This window comes from Phalaenopsis equestris, unplaced genomic scaffold, assembly GCF_001263595.1.
Source record: "Phalaenopsis equestris unplaced genomic scaffold, ASM126359v1 Scaffold001079, whole genome shotgun sequence".
Taxonomy (NCBI): Eukaryota; Viridiplantae; Streptophyta; class Magnoliopsida; order Asparagales; family Orchidaceae; genus Phalaenopsis; species Phalaenopsis equestris.
This window is the reverse complement of record NW_018165518.1, coordinates 192,440-211,815: the sequence shown is the minus strand read 5'-3', so window position 1 is coordinate 211,815 and position 19,376 is coordinate 192,440. Positions and strand designations below refer to the sequence as shown.

The following is a 19,376-nucleotide window of genomic DNA, read 5'->3' as shown; positions in this document are numbered from 1 at the left end:
TATAGGGACTCTTCTTGAATTCTCTTATAATGATCTTATCTACTAAATGCTAGAGGTTAAGATCAATATGTGGAATTTCAAGTTGAGTAAAAAGAAGAGTTTTGAATTTCTAATGGTGGGGGTACCTTTTCTAATTTTCTAGGACTACTCAATAGGAAAGTCCTATGGCTAGACCTAGGCTACTAAAGAAGTTTTCTAGACCTCAACCAAAAGTGAGGTCAACAATTATCTAAGTAAAAATTATTACCAGAAAAGTTTTGAGAGTAAGTTAACAGATGAGATCGAAATGGGCTTTCATGATGAGTCTTAAATGTTGTTTAAAGAAGACTTTATGTATGTTCATGAGGGGTGTGAAATGATGGACGTTACAAAAAATAATAAACTTTTAATTCCATCTGTTGAGAAATCTCATGAACTTAAGATGAATGTACCCTATACTATTTTAAAGTCTACCAATTTAGGGAATTCATCTACACCACCAGTCTTTATATCTTTAGATTTGACTCAATCACAAAAAAAAACCTGAATTGAATGTTGAACAAGATAAAATTATTGAACTAAGACTTGGAAGAGAATTTGAGGAAAAATTTCAAAAAAACTTTGAGTTGAGAAAAGAGGATAAGGATATTGAAAGACCAATGGAAGAAATTCTTATGGAATCAGAAAAACTTATTTCCTCAACTAAGATAGATATAAAAAGACCACCTCCACCATTTACTCAGTATTGAGGGGAAGAATTGGAAGATAACTCGTGGAAAGTTGGAAAATGGATTCTTAGTTTTCTTCAAACCATACTTAAATATGGGTTTTTTCTTCATTGCAGCTCTATCCAGTCACTTCATGTCATTTCTACGTTTAGCTAAGTGGATAACATTGCCAACTAAAAATCATAATTGTGCGTGTTAAGTTACTTCGCCACCAAGTCTTCTACTGAAGCCCAAAGAAATATTGTTTCTCATTCTTCCATCAAAACAAATAGGCTGTCGTTGCATCTGTCACTATGGAAATCACATGGTTATAGTCTGTTATAATAATATTGGTGAAAACTGCTCAATTTTTCATTCAGGAATGATACATATTACCATTTATTTTCACTTCAGTCAGGAAAAAATTCAAATTCTGTGCATATGCACTTACCAAGCCACTCTTATGTAATCATTTCAACTGGTCATGTACTAAGATCCAAGGGTCCAATTAGATAAGAAAATAATTACCATTCTTTATTATGTATTTACTTAGTCTCTCCACATTATTTAGCAAATTATTATAGGCATAATCTTAATTCATACATTTGATAGCAAAACATATAACCAGGGTTTATCAAAAGTTTCTTGGGTAGTTTAAGCATTCAAATTTTACTTATCATATAAAATATTTGTAGAATTTGATCTCCCATATAAACTGCAAGAATCAGAACACACTAATCCCAATAATAATAAATCATAAAACCTATGCCTTTAACAACTAGTCTCTGAAAAGCAACCAAAAATCACCATCATAGCACATTTATAGCTAGAATATTGCCAACTGCTCACACACAAATAAAAAAAAAAACTTTGACAAAAACTATCGTCTTCCATAGACAACAATTAATATGAAATAATTAATCCCAAAATAGTAAGAACGAATAAGCACAATTTTGAACTTGAGAACAACCACAACCGAACTAACTCTAATCCATGTCAAACCACACAAGCCTACCTATTACTATTTTTTTAAAAAAAATTACTGAAAAGTTTAGTTTGTTTATTCCTCCAATAAGTTTTTATGCACAAAACAACCAAGAAAATAAATGAGAAAAAAATACAATTTTAATAAGCAATACTAATTAAAATAGTTTTAAAATAAAAAAATGTCCTCAATAACTTCCTAGTATGCCTTCTCCTCTATCTACCATTTACAGCCTTCCTATGTTTATAGCCGGTGAAAGCGATTTGCGGCTCTCCCTTTTCCTTATTTTCATATGGATTTATGACCTGCATTTTCTTGTTTAACACTTGAATCCATGGCTCATTATCTTCCACATTTACCAATCCCGCCAGGCATTAGGTAGTCTCAACGCAATAAATTAATCCAATAGAGAATGCATGTAAATATTCATCAGTCATGTTTAAAATAAGTTTATGAATAACAATAGTTCATAAAGAAAACTAAACAGCAATTGTATCAAATAATCATCCACTTTATTTCACAGCACATCGTGGTATAATAGAATAGAAAATAGCACCACATAATATATCAATAAAAACATTGTCAAATGAGGCTTAGAATATTGAAGTACCTCAGTTTTGTGAATTTCTTCTGTAATGATCGTCAAGCCATAGTCGCTCACTTTTGCTGCAAGATATTCATCTAATAAAATGTTATGAGATTTCAGTTGATTACTGTAGAAACCAGGAATAACTCCAGTGTGCAGGAAGTGGACCGCCTTAGCTATGCCGATGAGAACTCCCAATCTTTCATGCCACTTCAGAACTTTCTCCATATCGCGCTCTAAATAATTGATTCAAATGCCAAAGACATTATGAATTGTGACCAGAAAAAAAAATCTCAACAAAATCACATTTTTTTCTGGTTGTTTACTTACCAGATAAGTGGGAGCGAAAATTCCCATTTTGTACATATTCATAAACAAGAAAGACCCTATCAACACTAGAATCATCCGCCGCACAATCAATGCAATGTCCTAAGAGGCAAACCAAATGTGGATGGCGAAGTTTTGAAAGTAGGTCCAACCTTAGCTTCAAGTTCCTTATTGAATGTTTTCGAGATAATACCAAACATCTTATAGCGACAAAAATTCCATTTTCTAGCCTCCCCTTATAAAGCTGTAAAGCAAGAGAGGAAAAAAATAAAGCAAACTTCATTACTTAAAATCTTTTAAGAAATCAAGATATTTAAAAGCACTATAAAAATTGAAACATTTCGTATATGATAATTTTTTGTAGATTGAACTTGTTCAGTGGAAAAAATCATTATTATGAGGAAGTTAATTTAAATATAAACATGTTCAACAGAAGTTTGAATTTCAGTAACTACCTTCCCCGCAGTTCCCTCGCCTATATATGATGAACTTTCAAAATTCTTGGTTGCTTCTTTTAAATGCTCCAAGGAGAATGCTCTATAAGTAGGTAGCACTTGGGGGCCAAACTTCATAGCCTGAGAAACAAATCCTGAATACCAATTGAATAAGAAAAAAATATATAATCGAACCAAAATAAAGAAATCTTAAATGCAAAAGAAATCATGAAGTTAGAATATAAGATGGTTCAAGCTAGGTAAAATATTTAAATTATAACTTTGCAAAAAATTAGTTCCAAGAATAGTTTCTGTAACTGAAAAGGCTCCCTTCTCCTTCTTACTAATTGAAATAATATGTTACAAATTTATAGCCACCCCCTCTCTATAGATGAGGAATATACCTCTCTATAGATGAGGAATATACCTGATATAGAAAAGATCTGAAATTAAATTTCATCTAAATAGGTTACCTAATATACAAGCTACCTAACATACAAGCTTTATATTTAGTGTTTTCCATAACACTCCCCTCAAATTGGAGCATATATATATTAATTATGTTCAACTTGTCACAAATATAAGCAAAACTTGCTCCTTTAAGGCCATTCATGAAGATGTCTCCTAGTTGTTTTTGAGACTTTACATGAGTTATAGAAATCAAATTCTATTGAATCTTTTCGATTCATGAAGATGTCTCCTAGTTGTTTTTGAGACTTATAGAAATCAAATTCTATTGAATCTTTTACTGAACAAGATGACAATCTATCTCAATGTGCTTCGTTCATTCATGGAACATAGAGTTAAAGCTAATATGATTTACAACTTGGTTATCATACCACAACCTTGCTGAAGTAGTCATCAAAAAATTCATTTCGATTAGAAATTAGAAGTCCACATCAATTCACTTGAAGCTAGTGTCATTGCTAGATACTCAAATTCTGCACTAGACCATAACATTAAATTTTGTTTCTTACTCTTCTATGAGACCAAATTGTCACAAAAAAAAAAAAATCAATGTTGGATCTACGATCAAAATCTTGAAACTTGCCCAATTTGCATCATAGAAGTATTCAATATGTTTATGCCCATGATTATGATATAGAATCCCTTTTTCAAAAAATCCTTTGAGGTAACATAGTATCTATAGCTGACTAATGATGGACTGCGGGGAATGAAATGAACTAATTTATAGTGATAACAAAATATGCAATGCCAAGACAAGTCATAGTGAGGTAGTTTAAATTCCCCAATAACTTCCTATATTATTTAGGATCATTAAAAAGCTCTCCATCCTTGGTAAGTTGTTGATTAGAAGCCATCAGGTACTACATAATTCGGCCCCTAATATCCCTGTTTCTACTAACAAATCCAAAACGTGCTTCTGTTGAGATAGAAATATACCATTCTTGCTCCTTGACACCTCATTTCTAAGAAGTATTTCGAGGAATACAGATTGTTAGTGTTGAACTGATTTTGAAGAAATGATTTCAATGATAAGATCCCTTGCAAATGATAAGATCCCTTGCACATCACTTCTAGTAATAATAATGCTATCAATATAAACCACCAATATATTGATTCATAAAAGCAGATTGCTTATAAAATACAGTATGATCAATTTTATTTTTTTGCATCCCAAATTCTTATATTGTTTGGCTAAATTTTTCAAACCATGCTCGAGATCTTTGCTTCAATCCATATAGAGACTTCCAAAAATGGCATACTTTCGCAGATTCCCCATGAGCAACAAACACAGGAGGTTGTTCCATGTATACCTCTTTCAAAAGATCACCATGCAAAAGAACATTCTTCAAATCCAGCTGGTAGAAGGGCCAATTATTCATTGTGGCCAAGGACATAAGTAGGCGGATTGAAGTTAACTTAGCTACTAGAGAGGAAGTGTCAAAATAATCAATCATATAAGTTTAAGTATAACCCTTAGCCACCAACCGAGCATTGAGACAAAAATGAAACTTAACTGCAAAGACCCACTTACAGCCAACAACCTTCCTTACATAAGGTAGTTCAACTAGTTCTCAAGTTTTTAGTTTATGCATTCATCTTATCAAGCATTGTTGCCCTCCACCCATAATGAGATAAGGCTTGCTGAATAGATCTTGGAACCTCAATAGAGTTAAGAGAAGCAACAAACGAGCACGAAGTGGAAGATAATTTATTATAGTTAACACGAGAAAATGGGATAAACGCATTGAAGTTTAAGTAAATTAAGATCAATGGGAGGAGGATCCACTGAGGAAGATGATAATGATATCGGACTAGGATTAGGGGAATGAATTCTTCTCAAGTAAGCATTAATGATGGGTAGTTTGGGTTGAGGCATTATAGATGGAGCTAAAGCAGAATCTGAACTTATGATGTGATACGTTAACAAATCATCAAAATCTAGTGATGATTTACATATTGATGAGTCACCAAAGAATAAGATTTGTTCATGAAAAGTGATAACAACATAAATCATGTACCTCTTTAAGAAAGGGAAAAAATATCGATACTCTGTTTGTAGGCAAGAATATCCTAGAAAGACATCAGTTTGAACACTTGAGGATGAGTATTCCGAACAAAACAAGTAAATCCAAATATATGTGATTCAATAGAAAAGCGAGAGTAAGCTGGAAAGAAAACATGGCGGGACGTCTAGTTCTATAAAACAGAAGAAGACATTCAATTGATAAAAAAACATGCAGTAGATACTGCATCATCCCAGAATTATTTAGGCACATTCGTTTAAAACAAAAGAGCTCTAGCAGTCTCAAGAAGATGTCTATTTTTTTTTCAGCTATTCCATTTTGGGATGGAGTATCGATACAGGATTACTGACGAAGCATCCTTCTTTGTGTCATGTACTTCTGAAAGGGTGTAGAATAATATTCTTTGGCGTTGTCATTTCTCAAAATCTTAAACGAAACATTCAATTGAGTTTTAATTTCAACTCAATTATTAAAATATGATAGTACCTCAGTATGGGGTTCTATAAAGTAATATCAGGTCATATGAAAAAAAAATTATCCACAAAGTTGACAAAATATCAAAATCTATTAGATAAAATAGGATAAGATCCCTCATACATCAGAATGAACTAAAACAAAACTATAAATGACTCTTTTATTAATTCTGAGAACAAAATACAAACAATAGTGTTTATTAAATTGACATGACTCACAATCTAAAGATCATAACTATTGAAATTGAGTGTACAATATTTTTAACATTTATAGGGATGTATGTCCTAATCAACAATAAATCTCAAAAAGGAGATAAGTGCTAGAACAAGCTATGAGTCGAGGTTCCTAATTATCCAAAATATATACCCTCATTCTCGTCCTTTACTGATAAGCTTATTCGTTATAAGTTCCTGAACTAGACAATAATCGGGAATAAACAAGATATAACGATTAATATCACATGTAATTTTGCTGATACAAACAAGTTAAAAGATAAATGAGATGAACTAGACAATAATCGGGAATAAACAAGATATAACAATTAATATCACATGTAATTTTGCTGATACAAACAAATTAAAAGATAAATGAGAAAAATGAAAATAAAGTTAGAGGCAACGACAATGTAATATTGAAGGTGTCATAACCAAGAATATTAGAGGTAGATCCATTTGTTAAAGTGACTGAAGAGAGGTGTGTACTATAGGTAGAAAAGAGTTTTGGATTACCTGTCATGTGATATGTATGACCAAAATCAATGACAAGAATCATTGTTACATGACTCAAAAAGGGAGGTGATAGATGAGGATTTCTTGGATGCTTCCTGAAATTTGATGAACTTGGCATATTTATTTGCAAAGATCGAGAGAGTCTGACTTATAGAGGCCTCAGTAGTAATGATAATATGAGCTAATTATGATTTAGAACCCTTTTAGTTCTTTTTGAGCAACTTATAACATATTCACTTTGTATGACCAGGTTCATGACAGTAATAACATACTATCTTCGACCTTTGATTTCTAAAATTCAGAGTTCTACTTCTGCAACTATCTTGAGACAGAGGTTACCGATATTCGCATTTTTTTGATTAGCAGAGAACTAGATTGTTGTACGGATGAGGTCTAAGAACTCGGGATCGTACACAGTACACTAGTATAGTCTTCTTTTAGAGTAGTATATCCCGGGTTAGATAAGATTTATGATTTAACACTTTCATATTGAGAGTTGAGGGTAGTTAGAAAACATATGATAGTCATTTTTTCTCTTTGAGCCTATTGAATTTGGACATCAGAACTGAATGGTAGTGGTGTGTTCAATTCTTCATACATACGTTTAAAGTGCATGTAATACATGTTAAGTGACAGATTTTGTTGTTCAACACGATGAAATTCCTTGTATCAATATTTCATAAATATTTTTTTCCCAGATAACACGCCAATTCCTCCATTGGATCTTCAACACAGTCGCAATGATTAATATGACCGGATTGATCAAGATCGATAGAATTTCATATTTGTATTAAAAAATTGAGCATCCACTCAAAATAATTCGACTCAAGTCTCAACCGAAGGATTATCAATGAGATGACTATCTTGAGAAATACTCCTTGAATAGCCTCACAGTTTTATTCTAGTTAAAATAATTGATGTCATTTAACTTTTCATCAGTCAACTTAGCTGCTGATGAAAGCAAAACTGTCACAAGATGTTTGTGTTCACTATCTATAATCGATGTTATTAAGTACTAAAAGATGAACCACCAAAGCACTTAAAGGCAAATAATACCCTAACCCACTGATTAACAATCTTCAAATAAAAGACAAACAAATTTATCCCGAAGAACTGAGAAGGTAGATGCAGACCGAGCATAACTAGTAGAACATGTCAGCTTTATCGATTCCCTAAGCTCGTCGACACAGATAAGGCGGACAAAGCAGATCAAAATTGAAAGCGAAGTCAATGCAGATGACACTGTTCGAAGCGAAGGACTTTTAGGAAGCCAACGATGAGAGTATGGATTAAGGAAATATTTAAAAAGGGAGTAGATCTAGAGATCATAGTTCTTAAGTATCCCAGATACCTCTCATATCCACATTTTGACTTACACAGCTACAAGGGGGATGCTTTTTGCTCTTGTTGCAACACCATTTTCAACTTTCCATAATCTGTAAATACTCAACAAATTAAACTACATGTAAATACTATTTATTTCAGGTACTAAATTTACAGTTTAAATTCCTTAAAAAAGAATTACAAAATAAACACACTTGCAATCTTCTTTTACAACATATAAACCTCGCAGAAGAGATTATGATAACTTCGTCGAGGCTGAAAAGATTCAAAAGACTCAAGCTGTATAAGAGTTAGATCACCCATCCATGGGAGGAAGAATCAGAAAAACCTATGCATCTTTCAAAATCCAATTGTTTTCATAAATAAAAAACCCAGCTATTGGATACTGTCTAATATCTATTATTGAAGAACAAAATAATGATAAGAGTGAACGGGTGGATGAGCCAAAACTTTGAAGAACTTGTTATAAAGTTCATTTGTCTGAATCAAAATAACCCAGCAAACTGTCAACAGAAAGGTAGCATGAAGCAGGTATCACGTGCTCAAGTTCACGGCTGGGAGAGTATCTCTTCCACAACTGGGTTCAGCAACTACTTGCCTTATACATAGTTTTATTATTATTGTTTCTTATTTTCTTTATTTGCTTTCTGCTTTAGTTAATTTGTAATTACTTGTTATGAAATGGTTCCCCCTTAGTTAGTTACGGACACTCGCGTCTTCCATATAGGAGAGTGGTGTATAGAGTATACGACAGATATGTCATTCTTCCTTTCTGAATTACTGAAGTTCCCTTTTCTTCTTCCTCCCTGTTGCTCTCAGCTTGTGTGATCCATCAATAACACAATTCCTATATACTTACATATCTACCACTGAAACTTTGATGTTTACATGCACTCGAATTTTTAACATCACATCAAAAATATCACATTTACTAATTTATTAGAAGTGACATACACCTTTTCATGCATAAGTTTATAACACCAAAGTGTTATAAATGTAGATATCAAACTTCAGGTGTAAGATATGTAATACATAAGAACTGAGCGGTATGTATGCAAATTTCCAAAAAAAAAAAAAAAGAAGAAGCATGCAGCACAAAAATGCAGACAAACCAGCTAAAACAATATCAAGTGAGAAGATAACTTTCCTAAAATACAATACTTACTAGCATTCGTAAGAAGCTCAGAAGACAACCCTGAAGCTGAATTATCCAAACCAGGCTTAGGCAATAAACTCTGTTCCGAAACAGCTCCTGCTTGCTTTCTTCTACAGTAGCACAGAAAGAAAAGCAACAGAAGCGCAATGAAAGCAACCCCTCCAATGACAGCAACCAGTAAAACCAAACTCTTGATCTTCGAAAACTTCCTCTTGGTATGAGTTTTACAGTATGAAGCTTCATGCTGATGCAGAGAATCTACTATCAAACAATTTCCATCAACCTTAACAACTCTGTTATTTGAGTTAGAGCTCAAACAAGAAGGCAATCTTCCCATAAACAAATTTGTAGAAATATCAACAAATCCAAGTTGGCTTCCACATGTTAAACTGACTGGAAGAGAACCAGTGAGCTTGTTAGATGCTATATTTACATAGCTGATGTTAGGCAATGCAAAGAGTGATGGCGGCGGAGTCCCTTCGAGCAAGTTGAACGACAAATCAAGGTGTTGAAGCTTAGTTAACTCACTGAGCTGCCCGGGAATCTCTCCAGTCAATTTATTCTTACCAAGTAACATCGTGACGAGCATTTTAGGCATGTGTGGAAGTTCAGAATCCAACTCATTGTCTCCCATATCCATTACTTCCAACCGAAGCAACCCACTCAAATCAGGTATTTTACCTGATATGCTATTATATGACAAAGAAATACCAGTAAGGGTATGAAGCCTTCCAATAGACAAAGGCAATGGCCCCTTAATTCTATTGTGCTGCAAGCTCAAATTTGTAAGATTTGAGAGCAAATCAAACCAGTCAGGAATAGTTTCATTGAAGTAGTTTCCATCCAATGCCAATGTCTGTAGCATTGTCATAGAAGATATCTTAGGAGGAATTGTTCCATAGAAAAAATTTGAACTAAGATCAAGCACTTCAAGCAGAGAGAGCCTATGAATTTTATCAGGGAGAGGACCCCATATCCCCAACGAAATCAAAATAACAACTTTCAAGCTAGGCAACCTCGTCAGAGTAGTGAAAAAGGAATCAACAGAGAAGGCGGGTGATAGAGTTTTACCCCAAACAGAATAGCCATTGAACTTATCAGGCTTGGCAAGCTTATCACCCACAATCTTGAGCTCAGTCACCGAGTTGCCTACACAGATCACAGTTAGAACAGGAGTTGTGGGAAGGTAACAGATGTTTTGCGTATAGTTCCAAGCTTCCAGCTGTTTGGGGAACTCTAGCTGTTTCCTTAGCTGCTGCAGAACCTGTGTTTGAGATGATGTGTACTGCTCGGTAATTGGGGGCAGCCAAACACAAGAAAGCACAATCACAAGAGCCCGGAGAAAACGCGACATGGCAGAAGGGTTTCTGGTTTTTTTTCCTGGTAAGCCCTTCAGTGGTCATGGAGCAGTTGAGCCTGAGTATTTAAAATCGGTGAGAGAAAGTAGAAGAAAATGGCTCCTTTTGTGAATGGTTTAGATCTCCGGGGCATTTCAATAACCAAAAGGATCATTTTTCCTAGGCTCGGTAAGATAAACTAAGCATAAATATGAAGATTAAAGCACAATGTGCTGTATTCCTAAGGAAAATGTCTTGGAAAATCAGAAAGAGGAGAGCTTTGAAACAGAGGGAAGAAAAACAAAGCAAAGAGAAGCTAACCTGATATTTCCAACTATAAAAAAGGAGAATCAATCTTCCCCTTGTCTGAAATGGTGGAGAGACGACGGTTGGCTTGCGGAAGCTTTGAATTCGAAGAAAATGAGAAGTGGTTTGATGAGCCAAGAAGATGCAGTTGCGGACGTGGTAGCACATTTAAGGCAGCCACATGGACGTTCCCAATGCAGCAGGATAACATGTCCTCGCCATTAAAGTAGTTGGTCCTGGTCGAACTGTTTGGGAACTACGGTTGCCTCGGTTCCGTATCCTATATAGCCTTTCCCCTCTGCTAGTTTGAAATTTCGTCTGATTGACATGCTTGAAAAGACAAGATTACCCAATGATTTGTTGGTAGCTGTTTTTCTAGATTTTAGCAAATTTACTTGTTTCATTTGGTGTATTTACATTTCTAACATCTAAACTTCAGCACAGGGCCTTATGCATTAAAAGCTGTATTTCACTTTTCCAAATTGAAAAATTAGTATTTTATAATATAACAGAAAAATGATTGTTTATATCTTTTTCAATGAATCAATAAGAGCATATTCTAGATAATTGGCCGACAATCTTGGGCCGACCACCCATAATGAGTCGGTCGGCCTCCTTGGGTCAGCCACCAACTTTCAGCCAGCCTGCCACTCATCACTAGCAGGCCGACCTCATCCGGCTGACTAGAAAACTCCAATCGTCCGACCACGATAAGTTGGCTACCAAACTCCAACCGGCTGAAAACCTTGGCCAACCACCCAAACAGTCGGCTGGCCAGCCGAAGCCGACATACTTCAATGCTTCAGGACAACAGATCCGAGCGAGGAAAAACCAAAACACTTTACACTGCTATCCTTAAAGCAATGCACTTTTGTAATATCATTTTCTCCCTTTTTTTCTTCTATAATAAAGAAACCTGCAACATGTAAAGGATATATCTCGCTCCCTGGGCTCTCCTCTCTCAACACCATATCTAGGAAGAACTCTCCCTTTTCCCTCTCTTATAATCCCCAAGTTCAATGGAATAAATGTTAGCGTTGGAGCCCGATAGAACCGCTCCCATTTTCGCGAAACGACGCCAAATCCCGCTCCCGCTCTCCCGATTCGCGAAGAGTCGCGCCTCCCGTCTCCTTTAAGTTGCAAACAAAAGAGAAGAAAGTTGAGTAGTCAAGTTTTGAGTTCTTCTTCGGGCTTTCTCGGGATATAGGAAGAGTTCTTCAAGCTTCCACGGGACAGTGGAAGAGAAGTGAAAGGAGGAGTAGTTCATTGCGGTGGAGGAAGAAGGAAGAAGGAAGAAGAAGAAGAAGATTATTCTCCCTTGCCTTTTCTTGGTGGTTTGTGGCAGAAGAGAAATTGAGTTTATTTCTCTTGTAAGTTTATCTTCTTCGATGTATCTCGGTATAGAGTTTATTCGGTGTAGAGAGAGAAGAAGAGAGAGTAACGAAGTGAGAGATTCCTTTTGTAAGTCGAGGTGATCGACTGGTGTAAATTCCTCAAATAATAAAATTCTCTGCAGCTCCATGGACGTAGGCAATTTGTCGAACCATGTAAACTTGTGTGTTCCGCTTGGTGTTACTGTTTTCTGGTGTGATTTTTCTCGTTGTATTTTTACACACACACACACACACACACCACATCAACTTGTGTATATATCTAGATCTCGCAACTACAATTGGTATCAGAGACAAGTTAAGATCTGAGGAAGAATAATGACTGCAGATGAAGTGAAAGTTTCAGATATCAAAAATTTGATGGCACAGATTTTGGTTATTGAATGACGCATATAAAGTACTATCTCTATGGGAAGAAACTTCATCTTCTGTTATTGGGGAAAAGACCTGAAAGGATATATGAGGCTAAATGAAATTTGTTGGATCGACAAGTTTTGAGGGTTATTCGATTGACCCTATCGAGGTTCATTGCACACAACGTCGTCAAATAGAGGACTTGACAATGGATCTCATGGCAGCTTTATTATGTATCTATGAAAAGCCATCGACAAATAATTAGACGCACATGATGAAAAAGTTATTCAACTTAAAGATGGCGGAATATGTGTTTATTGCTGAACACCTGAATGATTTCAATATTATCACAAATCAATTGTCGTCGTTGAAATTGATTTTGATGATGAGATACATGCGCTGATATTGTTGGCTTCGTTGTCAAATAGTTGAGAAGCCATGAGGATGACATTTAACAGTTTTGCAGGTAAATCTAAACTGAAATGCGATGATACTCGTGGTTTGATTTTGGTTAAGGAGATGGCATGGTCTCAGGTTTGAGTTCGGCACTGAATGTTGATTTCAGAGGGAGATGATATGACAGGAACTCAAGTATAGGGAGATCAAAATAAAAGTATAGTCAGCAGACAACCTGCTGTAATTGTGGCAAGGCTGGCCACATAAAGAAGAGCTGCAGGAATCCCAAGAATATGGAAAATGATAGCGCAAATGTCGTATCTGAAGATGTACAAGATGAACTATTGCTGGCATTTCATAGTTTTGTTGATGATGAAAGTGAAGAGGAAAGTGGGTCCGGGGCACCCATTCTTATTGTTCCACGGACAGATGATGGAGAACTAAAGAGCTATGAAGAAATCTTGCAAGATGAAAGTTCGAGCAAGTGGGAGCCGACAGAACTTCCACTAGAGAAGAAGACCTTACACAACAAGTGGGTGTACCAGGTGAAGACTGAGTGTCATGACAGTAAGAGGTACAAGACTAGACTTGTTGAAAAAGGCTTTCAACAGAGGCAGAATATTGCCCATGCAGTAGGAGTTGCAAGAAGAGACAAGAGTAATCCATAAAATAGCTTGGAGGTGCAAGGCTATGTGGACCCTGCTGAGGGTGTTACTCTTGAGAAACTGAAGTTGTGTATAGCTTCAGTTGGTCTTCTAGAGTGAAGATATGACTTTAAGTGAAGACAGGACTTTGAGTTGCAGAGGTGGAGGATTCACAGTGGAAGATTCATGTTTGAAGAAAAGGGCGACATGGTCGGTGGAGGATTCAGTTCGAGGAAGAAGACGTTAAAACATGTGTATCGGTCTCCAAGTGGAAGATTGTTAGCGCTGAAGCTCGATAGAACCGCTCCCATTTTCGCGAAATGGCGCCAACTCCCGCTCTCGCTCTCCCAATTCGCGAAGAGTCGTGCCTCCCTGTTGTCGCTAACGGTTCCCGCCTCTCGTCTTCTTTAGGTTGCGAACAGAAGAGAAGAAAGTTGAGTAGTCACATTTTGAGTTCTTCTTCAGGCTTTTTCGGGATAGAGGAAGAGTTCTTCAAGCTTCCACGAGACAGTAGAAGAGAAACACAAGGAGGAGTAGTTCCTTGCGGTAGAGGAAGAAGAAGGAAGAAGAAAGAAGCAGAAATAGATTATTCTCCTTTGGCTTCTTCTTGGTGAATTGTGGCAGAAGAGAAATTGGGTTTATTTCTCTTGTAATTTTATTTTCTTCGGTGTATCTCAATGTAGAGGTTCTTCGGTGTATCTCAATGTAGAGAGAGAAGAAAGGAGAGAGAAGAAAGGAGAGCAACAAAGTGAGAGATTCCTTTTGTAAGTCGAGATGGTCAACTGGTGTAAATTGGTGTAAATTCCTCAAGTAGAATTCCTCAAGTAGTAAAATCCTCTGTAGCTCCGTGAACGTAGGCAATTTGCCGAACCACGTAAATCTGTGTGTTCCAATGTGGTGTTACTGTTTTATGGTGTGATTTTTTTTGTTCTATTTTTTGCTTTGTCGATCGTTCTCCTATTTTTTTATATATATATATATATATATATATATATATATACCACATCAACTGGTGTATATATCTAGATCTCGCAACTACAATAAAAGGGGTCAAAGAGCCCAGGAACAACTTTCTTACAAGTATTACTCTCATTCTTCTTCTTTCCCTCAGTTCTCACGCTTTATGTCTTAGGCATGATCTACATAATAAATCTGGCTTCAACATTTTATGCGGTTAGCATGAAATGTGCCACAAACAAGAAGATGAGCACCTGAAGGAGGAGGAAATCTTGAACAAAAAAACAAAAATAGAGAAAATAAAAATAAAAATAAAAAAGTAGAAGAAGAGAGAAAAACCTCCCCCACACTTCAAGCATCCAAAAATTCGTCTCCAAACTTGACTCAGAAAAGCTGTGGATGTGATTCTATGCCCAGTAGCGATAAGCTCCGAGAAAGGTACAACGTAAATCACCCCAATGACGAGTCTTGACGGTTACCCCCTCGCTTAAGACTTGGCAAAAGATGCGGTTTGACCGAGCCGACGATCCAACCGAGCAAATTAGACGAGTGATGAGTAAGACTTGAGTTATGTAGAACCACATTTAAAAATCCAAGGAATCAATTGATGATTTCTTTGAGGAACGGGTCACCGATCAACACATCAAAAGATAATAGAAATAAGACAAAAAACTACAAAAACAAAGGGAGTATAAAAAGTAACTTGTTAAAATTATATTTTTAGTCTTCCATTCTTATTGCAATTACTCTTTGAAGAGGTAGAAAATTTAGGGGCTTTATGTATAACAGAAAAATGACAACTTGTAGCACTTCGATGAACCAGTAGGATTGGACAATCGATTGACCACCCATAACCAGTCCTTCGGCCTCCTTGGGTTGGCCACCAACTTCCAACTGGTCAGTCACCACATTCTCGCGGCTGACCACCATGGGCTAGCCATCACCAGTCGTTACACCTCAATCGACCGACCACCCATCACCAACCGGTTAGCCTCATTTGGTCGGCCATAAATTCCAGCTGGCCGACCACATGACTACAGTCGGCTGACCACCTTAACTGGCCACACCCAATAACCCTTGGTCGGCTTTCTAACGCCGACGAATGCCAACACCCAAAACTAAAGATCTAAGCAATGAAATGACCAAAATACCCTGAATTGTCCTCCTTAAAGTAATGAGACGTTTGCAATATCATTTCCCCTTTTTTTTTCTTCCACAAATAGAGGAACATGTAACATGTAAAGGATCCTTCTTCTCTCTCACTTGGGCTTTCCTCTCTCAGCCCCATATGTAGGGAGAACTCTCCCCTTCCCCTCTCTAGAAATCTCGAAATTCAGGGGAATAAAATGGGCCAAAAAGCTTGAAAACACCCCTTTTCTCCCCCCATAGGGCAAGCCTTTATTTCTCTCTCTCTTTCTTTCTCTCTTTCCCTTCGCTCCTTTCCCTTGGTTCTCGCACACTATACCATGAACATGGTCTATCGGACAAAAGCTGGCTTCAACATTTATGATATGAAAGATTTTGGTGGTATAAATATAAAAACCAAAGTTTAAGTGTTAGATATGTAAATACATAGGAATTGGGTGATATGTATGTATACAACAAAAATGAGCAGTGACTCACCTAAATGGGCCTCTTGCCCGCTTTATGCCTACTAAGGGGAAAACCTCAAACAAGATGATAGAGGCGATCAACCTAACTTCACCAGACTCGGATGACTATTGCTCTAATTGAGATGATCATATATGAAGGGTTGAATGCTAATGGTCGGATACGATGGGCCAAGTGTGAATATAGTAGGCCAAATGCAAAAAAAGAGAGATTCTTGATTATCTGCTAATTAATCATTTGAATTAAGGGTGAAAATTGTCGAGAGAAAATGTTAAAGGAAGACCAAAAATTTAAACAAATTAAGTTTAATGATGATGTGACCATAAAATAAATGGATGTTTGTAAGGGTCCAAAAATCATTATGACGAACACTTATTTCCACATAGGAATCACCCCTTATAAAAATGAGAGGATTTCATATAAAATATATGCTCAATTTTTAAATCCAATCTCTAGTTGTTGGAACCATGTTCATCATTGTAATGACTCAGCTCCTCTCTCTCTCTCTCTCTCTCTCTCTCTCTCTCCCTCTCCCTCTCTTCTTCTTTATGCTTTATTCTTTGGGAGTGATTTACAAACAAAAATGAATTCTATATATTTAAAGACCCCTAGATTTTTTTTTGGTCTGATAATAACCTAAATTCTTTGAACCGGGCTGGCTAGTCTTTCACATATTTCTTCCCCTCCATGCCACTATCATCTCTCCCTCATACCAAATAACTTGGTTCATCTTGTATTCCATCAAACCTAGTTTATTTTATCTTTATTTGTTATTCATATGTAACCTCTTGAACAATTGAAAATTAATAAGCAATAATTTTCTTACCCTAGTTTCTTTCTTGATATTGTATCATAGAGCATTTTAAGTCACTCTCTTTCTTGATTTTGTGAGGTTGTATCCATCATTTGGTCTTCAATTGTTTCATTCTCGATTGTGCTTAATGTGGAGATTTGAAGGTTCTTATAGTCTCAGTCCTCTATCTCCTATTCTCTTCACCATTGCCATGATTACCTTTTTTTTATTGTTGGAGAGAGAAAACACATTGAAATTTTTTGTGTCTCTCATTTGTTATTTATAGATGACCGGCTCCTTGTTATGGACAAGGCCATTCAATGCACCATTCATTAGCTTAAGCATAATATTGACATTCTTCTTTTATTTATGGGTTTGAAAGTTAATTATTCTAAATTTGTAAGTTACTTTTCCTCTTATGTGGGATGATCTACAACATATTGAGTTTTCAAATATGTATTCCCTATTTCTTATATGGTGTTACCCATATCTACCACAAGTCTTATAGCTAAAGATTAACTCCTAATTTTGGAATGAATTAATGGCTGGTTAATAGGATGTGAATTCAACAACATGCTCTTCTCTTAAGACATACGCACACACATGCGAGCGCATAGTGTGAGCATGATTTGTAGACAATTTGAACTTTAAGCTAAACATGTCCAAAGTTCAAGCTAAGCTATGGTGGTGACCTATGATTGGGTAGTTTCTTGCTCCCCAAAAAGGAGAAAAAATACAATACTTAAGAAAGTCACCCAAAATTATATAAATTATTAATTAAAATGGGCAAAAAAGTGCTCTAATTAACATCATATTGGTTAGAAACAAATAATGAATTCCATGGTATTAAACCAGAGGACATCCCAATGAAATAATGGTAAAGAATTTTGCAGCATGTGTTGCTATCAAAACTTATAATGCAAATGATATCACTATATAACTAAAAACGAGAATAATACTAAAATAAATTAGCAAGAATTGAATATTGTATGGATTAAAAAAATTGGCCCATCAACTTAAAAATAATTACGACCCATTAGCTTAAGAAACCTCATTAACTAGTTATAGCATTTTAACGATGGCGTTCATAGTTCATTTTATAGATATATATATATATATATATATATTACAACAAGCGAAGAAAAAAAAAACATTCTAATGAGAGGCACACGCATACATATAGATATAAATACATATATAGACATATACAAATATGTAAATACATGTACAGACATGTACATACATACATACATATACAGACATGTACGTACACATACATATATATACAAACATGTACATACATATACAAACATGTGCATACATGTACGTATATATATACATGCACATACGTACATATATAGACATGTACGTACACATACATATATATACAAACATGTACATACATATACAAACATGTGCATACATGTACGTATATATATACATGCACATACATACATACATTCATACATATATATGCATACATATACCTACCTACCTACATACATACATACATACATACATACATACATACATACATACATACATACATACATAAATATATATAGATATATAAATACATATGTGTACACACACGCACACACATAATATGTGATTGTATGTATGCATGTATGTTTGTGTATGTATGCATGTATGTATATATTTATAATACTTATATTGTGAGCTAGCTACTTATAATACTTTTTCATGTGATAGTTCTAATAACATATAAGAACGTTTACACACAGAGCGTGCATGCAACTAAAAGATAATTTTTTTTATTTATCCTTTTAATTTCTCTAATTACACATTTTATAATACTTATATGCCATCTAGCTACTTATATTACCTTTTCATGTGATAGTTCTGATAACATATAAGAAAGTTAATAAGAGGTTAATAAAATTAAGGAAATTTGTTTTTGCAAGGCAAAAAAAAAGTATTGTGCTAGCTATTTTCGTGAACCAGGTCAAATTATGGTACTAGTTGAAAGAAATTAAATAATATTTGAGTACATCATAAATTACAAAATTTTATAATAAGAAAGGAAAAAATGTAAAATGTGTCCTTTATTTAATTGGGATTGGCATCTTCTCCTGGAAGGATAGGAGCATATAGATATCATATAGGGCAATCAACGCTTTTCCACATGGCAGTTGAAGTGGGAAGCAGCAAAAATGTATCCGCCATCCGGCCTTCACCGTTGATTAGTACTTTCATTATTATTACTTTTTTTTAAAATAGGAAAGACCGGAATACAATTTTACTCTGATCAACGGTGAAGATCGGACGACGCATGCATTTCTGCATACGCCGTCCGTATGGAATAATTTTTTCTATTTGAAGAGTTTCATACTGTTAATAAGGGTGTAACCGAG

General features: G+C 35.4%; 1 protein-coding gene across 2 annotated transcripts in view; it reads right to left on the bottom strand.

Moving 5' to 3' along the window:
- LOC110033021 (probable inactive leucine-rich repeat receptor-like protein kinase At3g03770) overlaps positions 1 to 11,095 on the bottom strand; it is a 23,176-nt gene extending 12,081 nt beyond the window's left edge. Inside the window, exons 1-5 of one of the 2 annotated variants that reach the window (XM_020736854.1) lie at positions 10,871 to 11,095; positions 9,222 to 10,790; positions 3,040 to 3,173; positions 2,588 to 2,828; positions 2,282 to 2,493 (exon numbers count right to left, since the gene is read on the bottom strand). In XM_020736854.1, coding sequence (XP_020592513.1) covers positions 2,282 to 2,493; positions 2,588 to 2,828; positions 3,040 to 3,173; positions 9,222 to 10,566 — 1,932 coding nt within the window. In that variant the 5' untranslated portion in view covers positions 10,567 to 10,790; positions 10,871 to 11,095. The remainder of the gene's footprint in view (positions 1 to 2,281; positions 2,494 to 2,587; positions 2,829 to 3,039; positions 3,174 to 9,221; positions 10,791 to 10,870) is intronic. The other variant, XM_020736853.1, reaches the window with a different exon arrangement.
- Between the last annotated feature and the right edge of the window lie 8,281 nt (positions 11,096 to 19,376).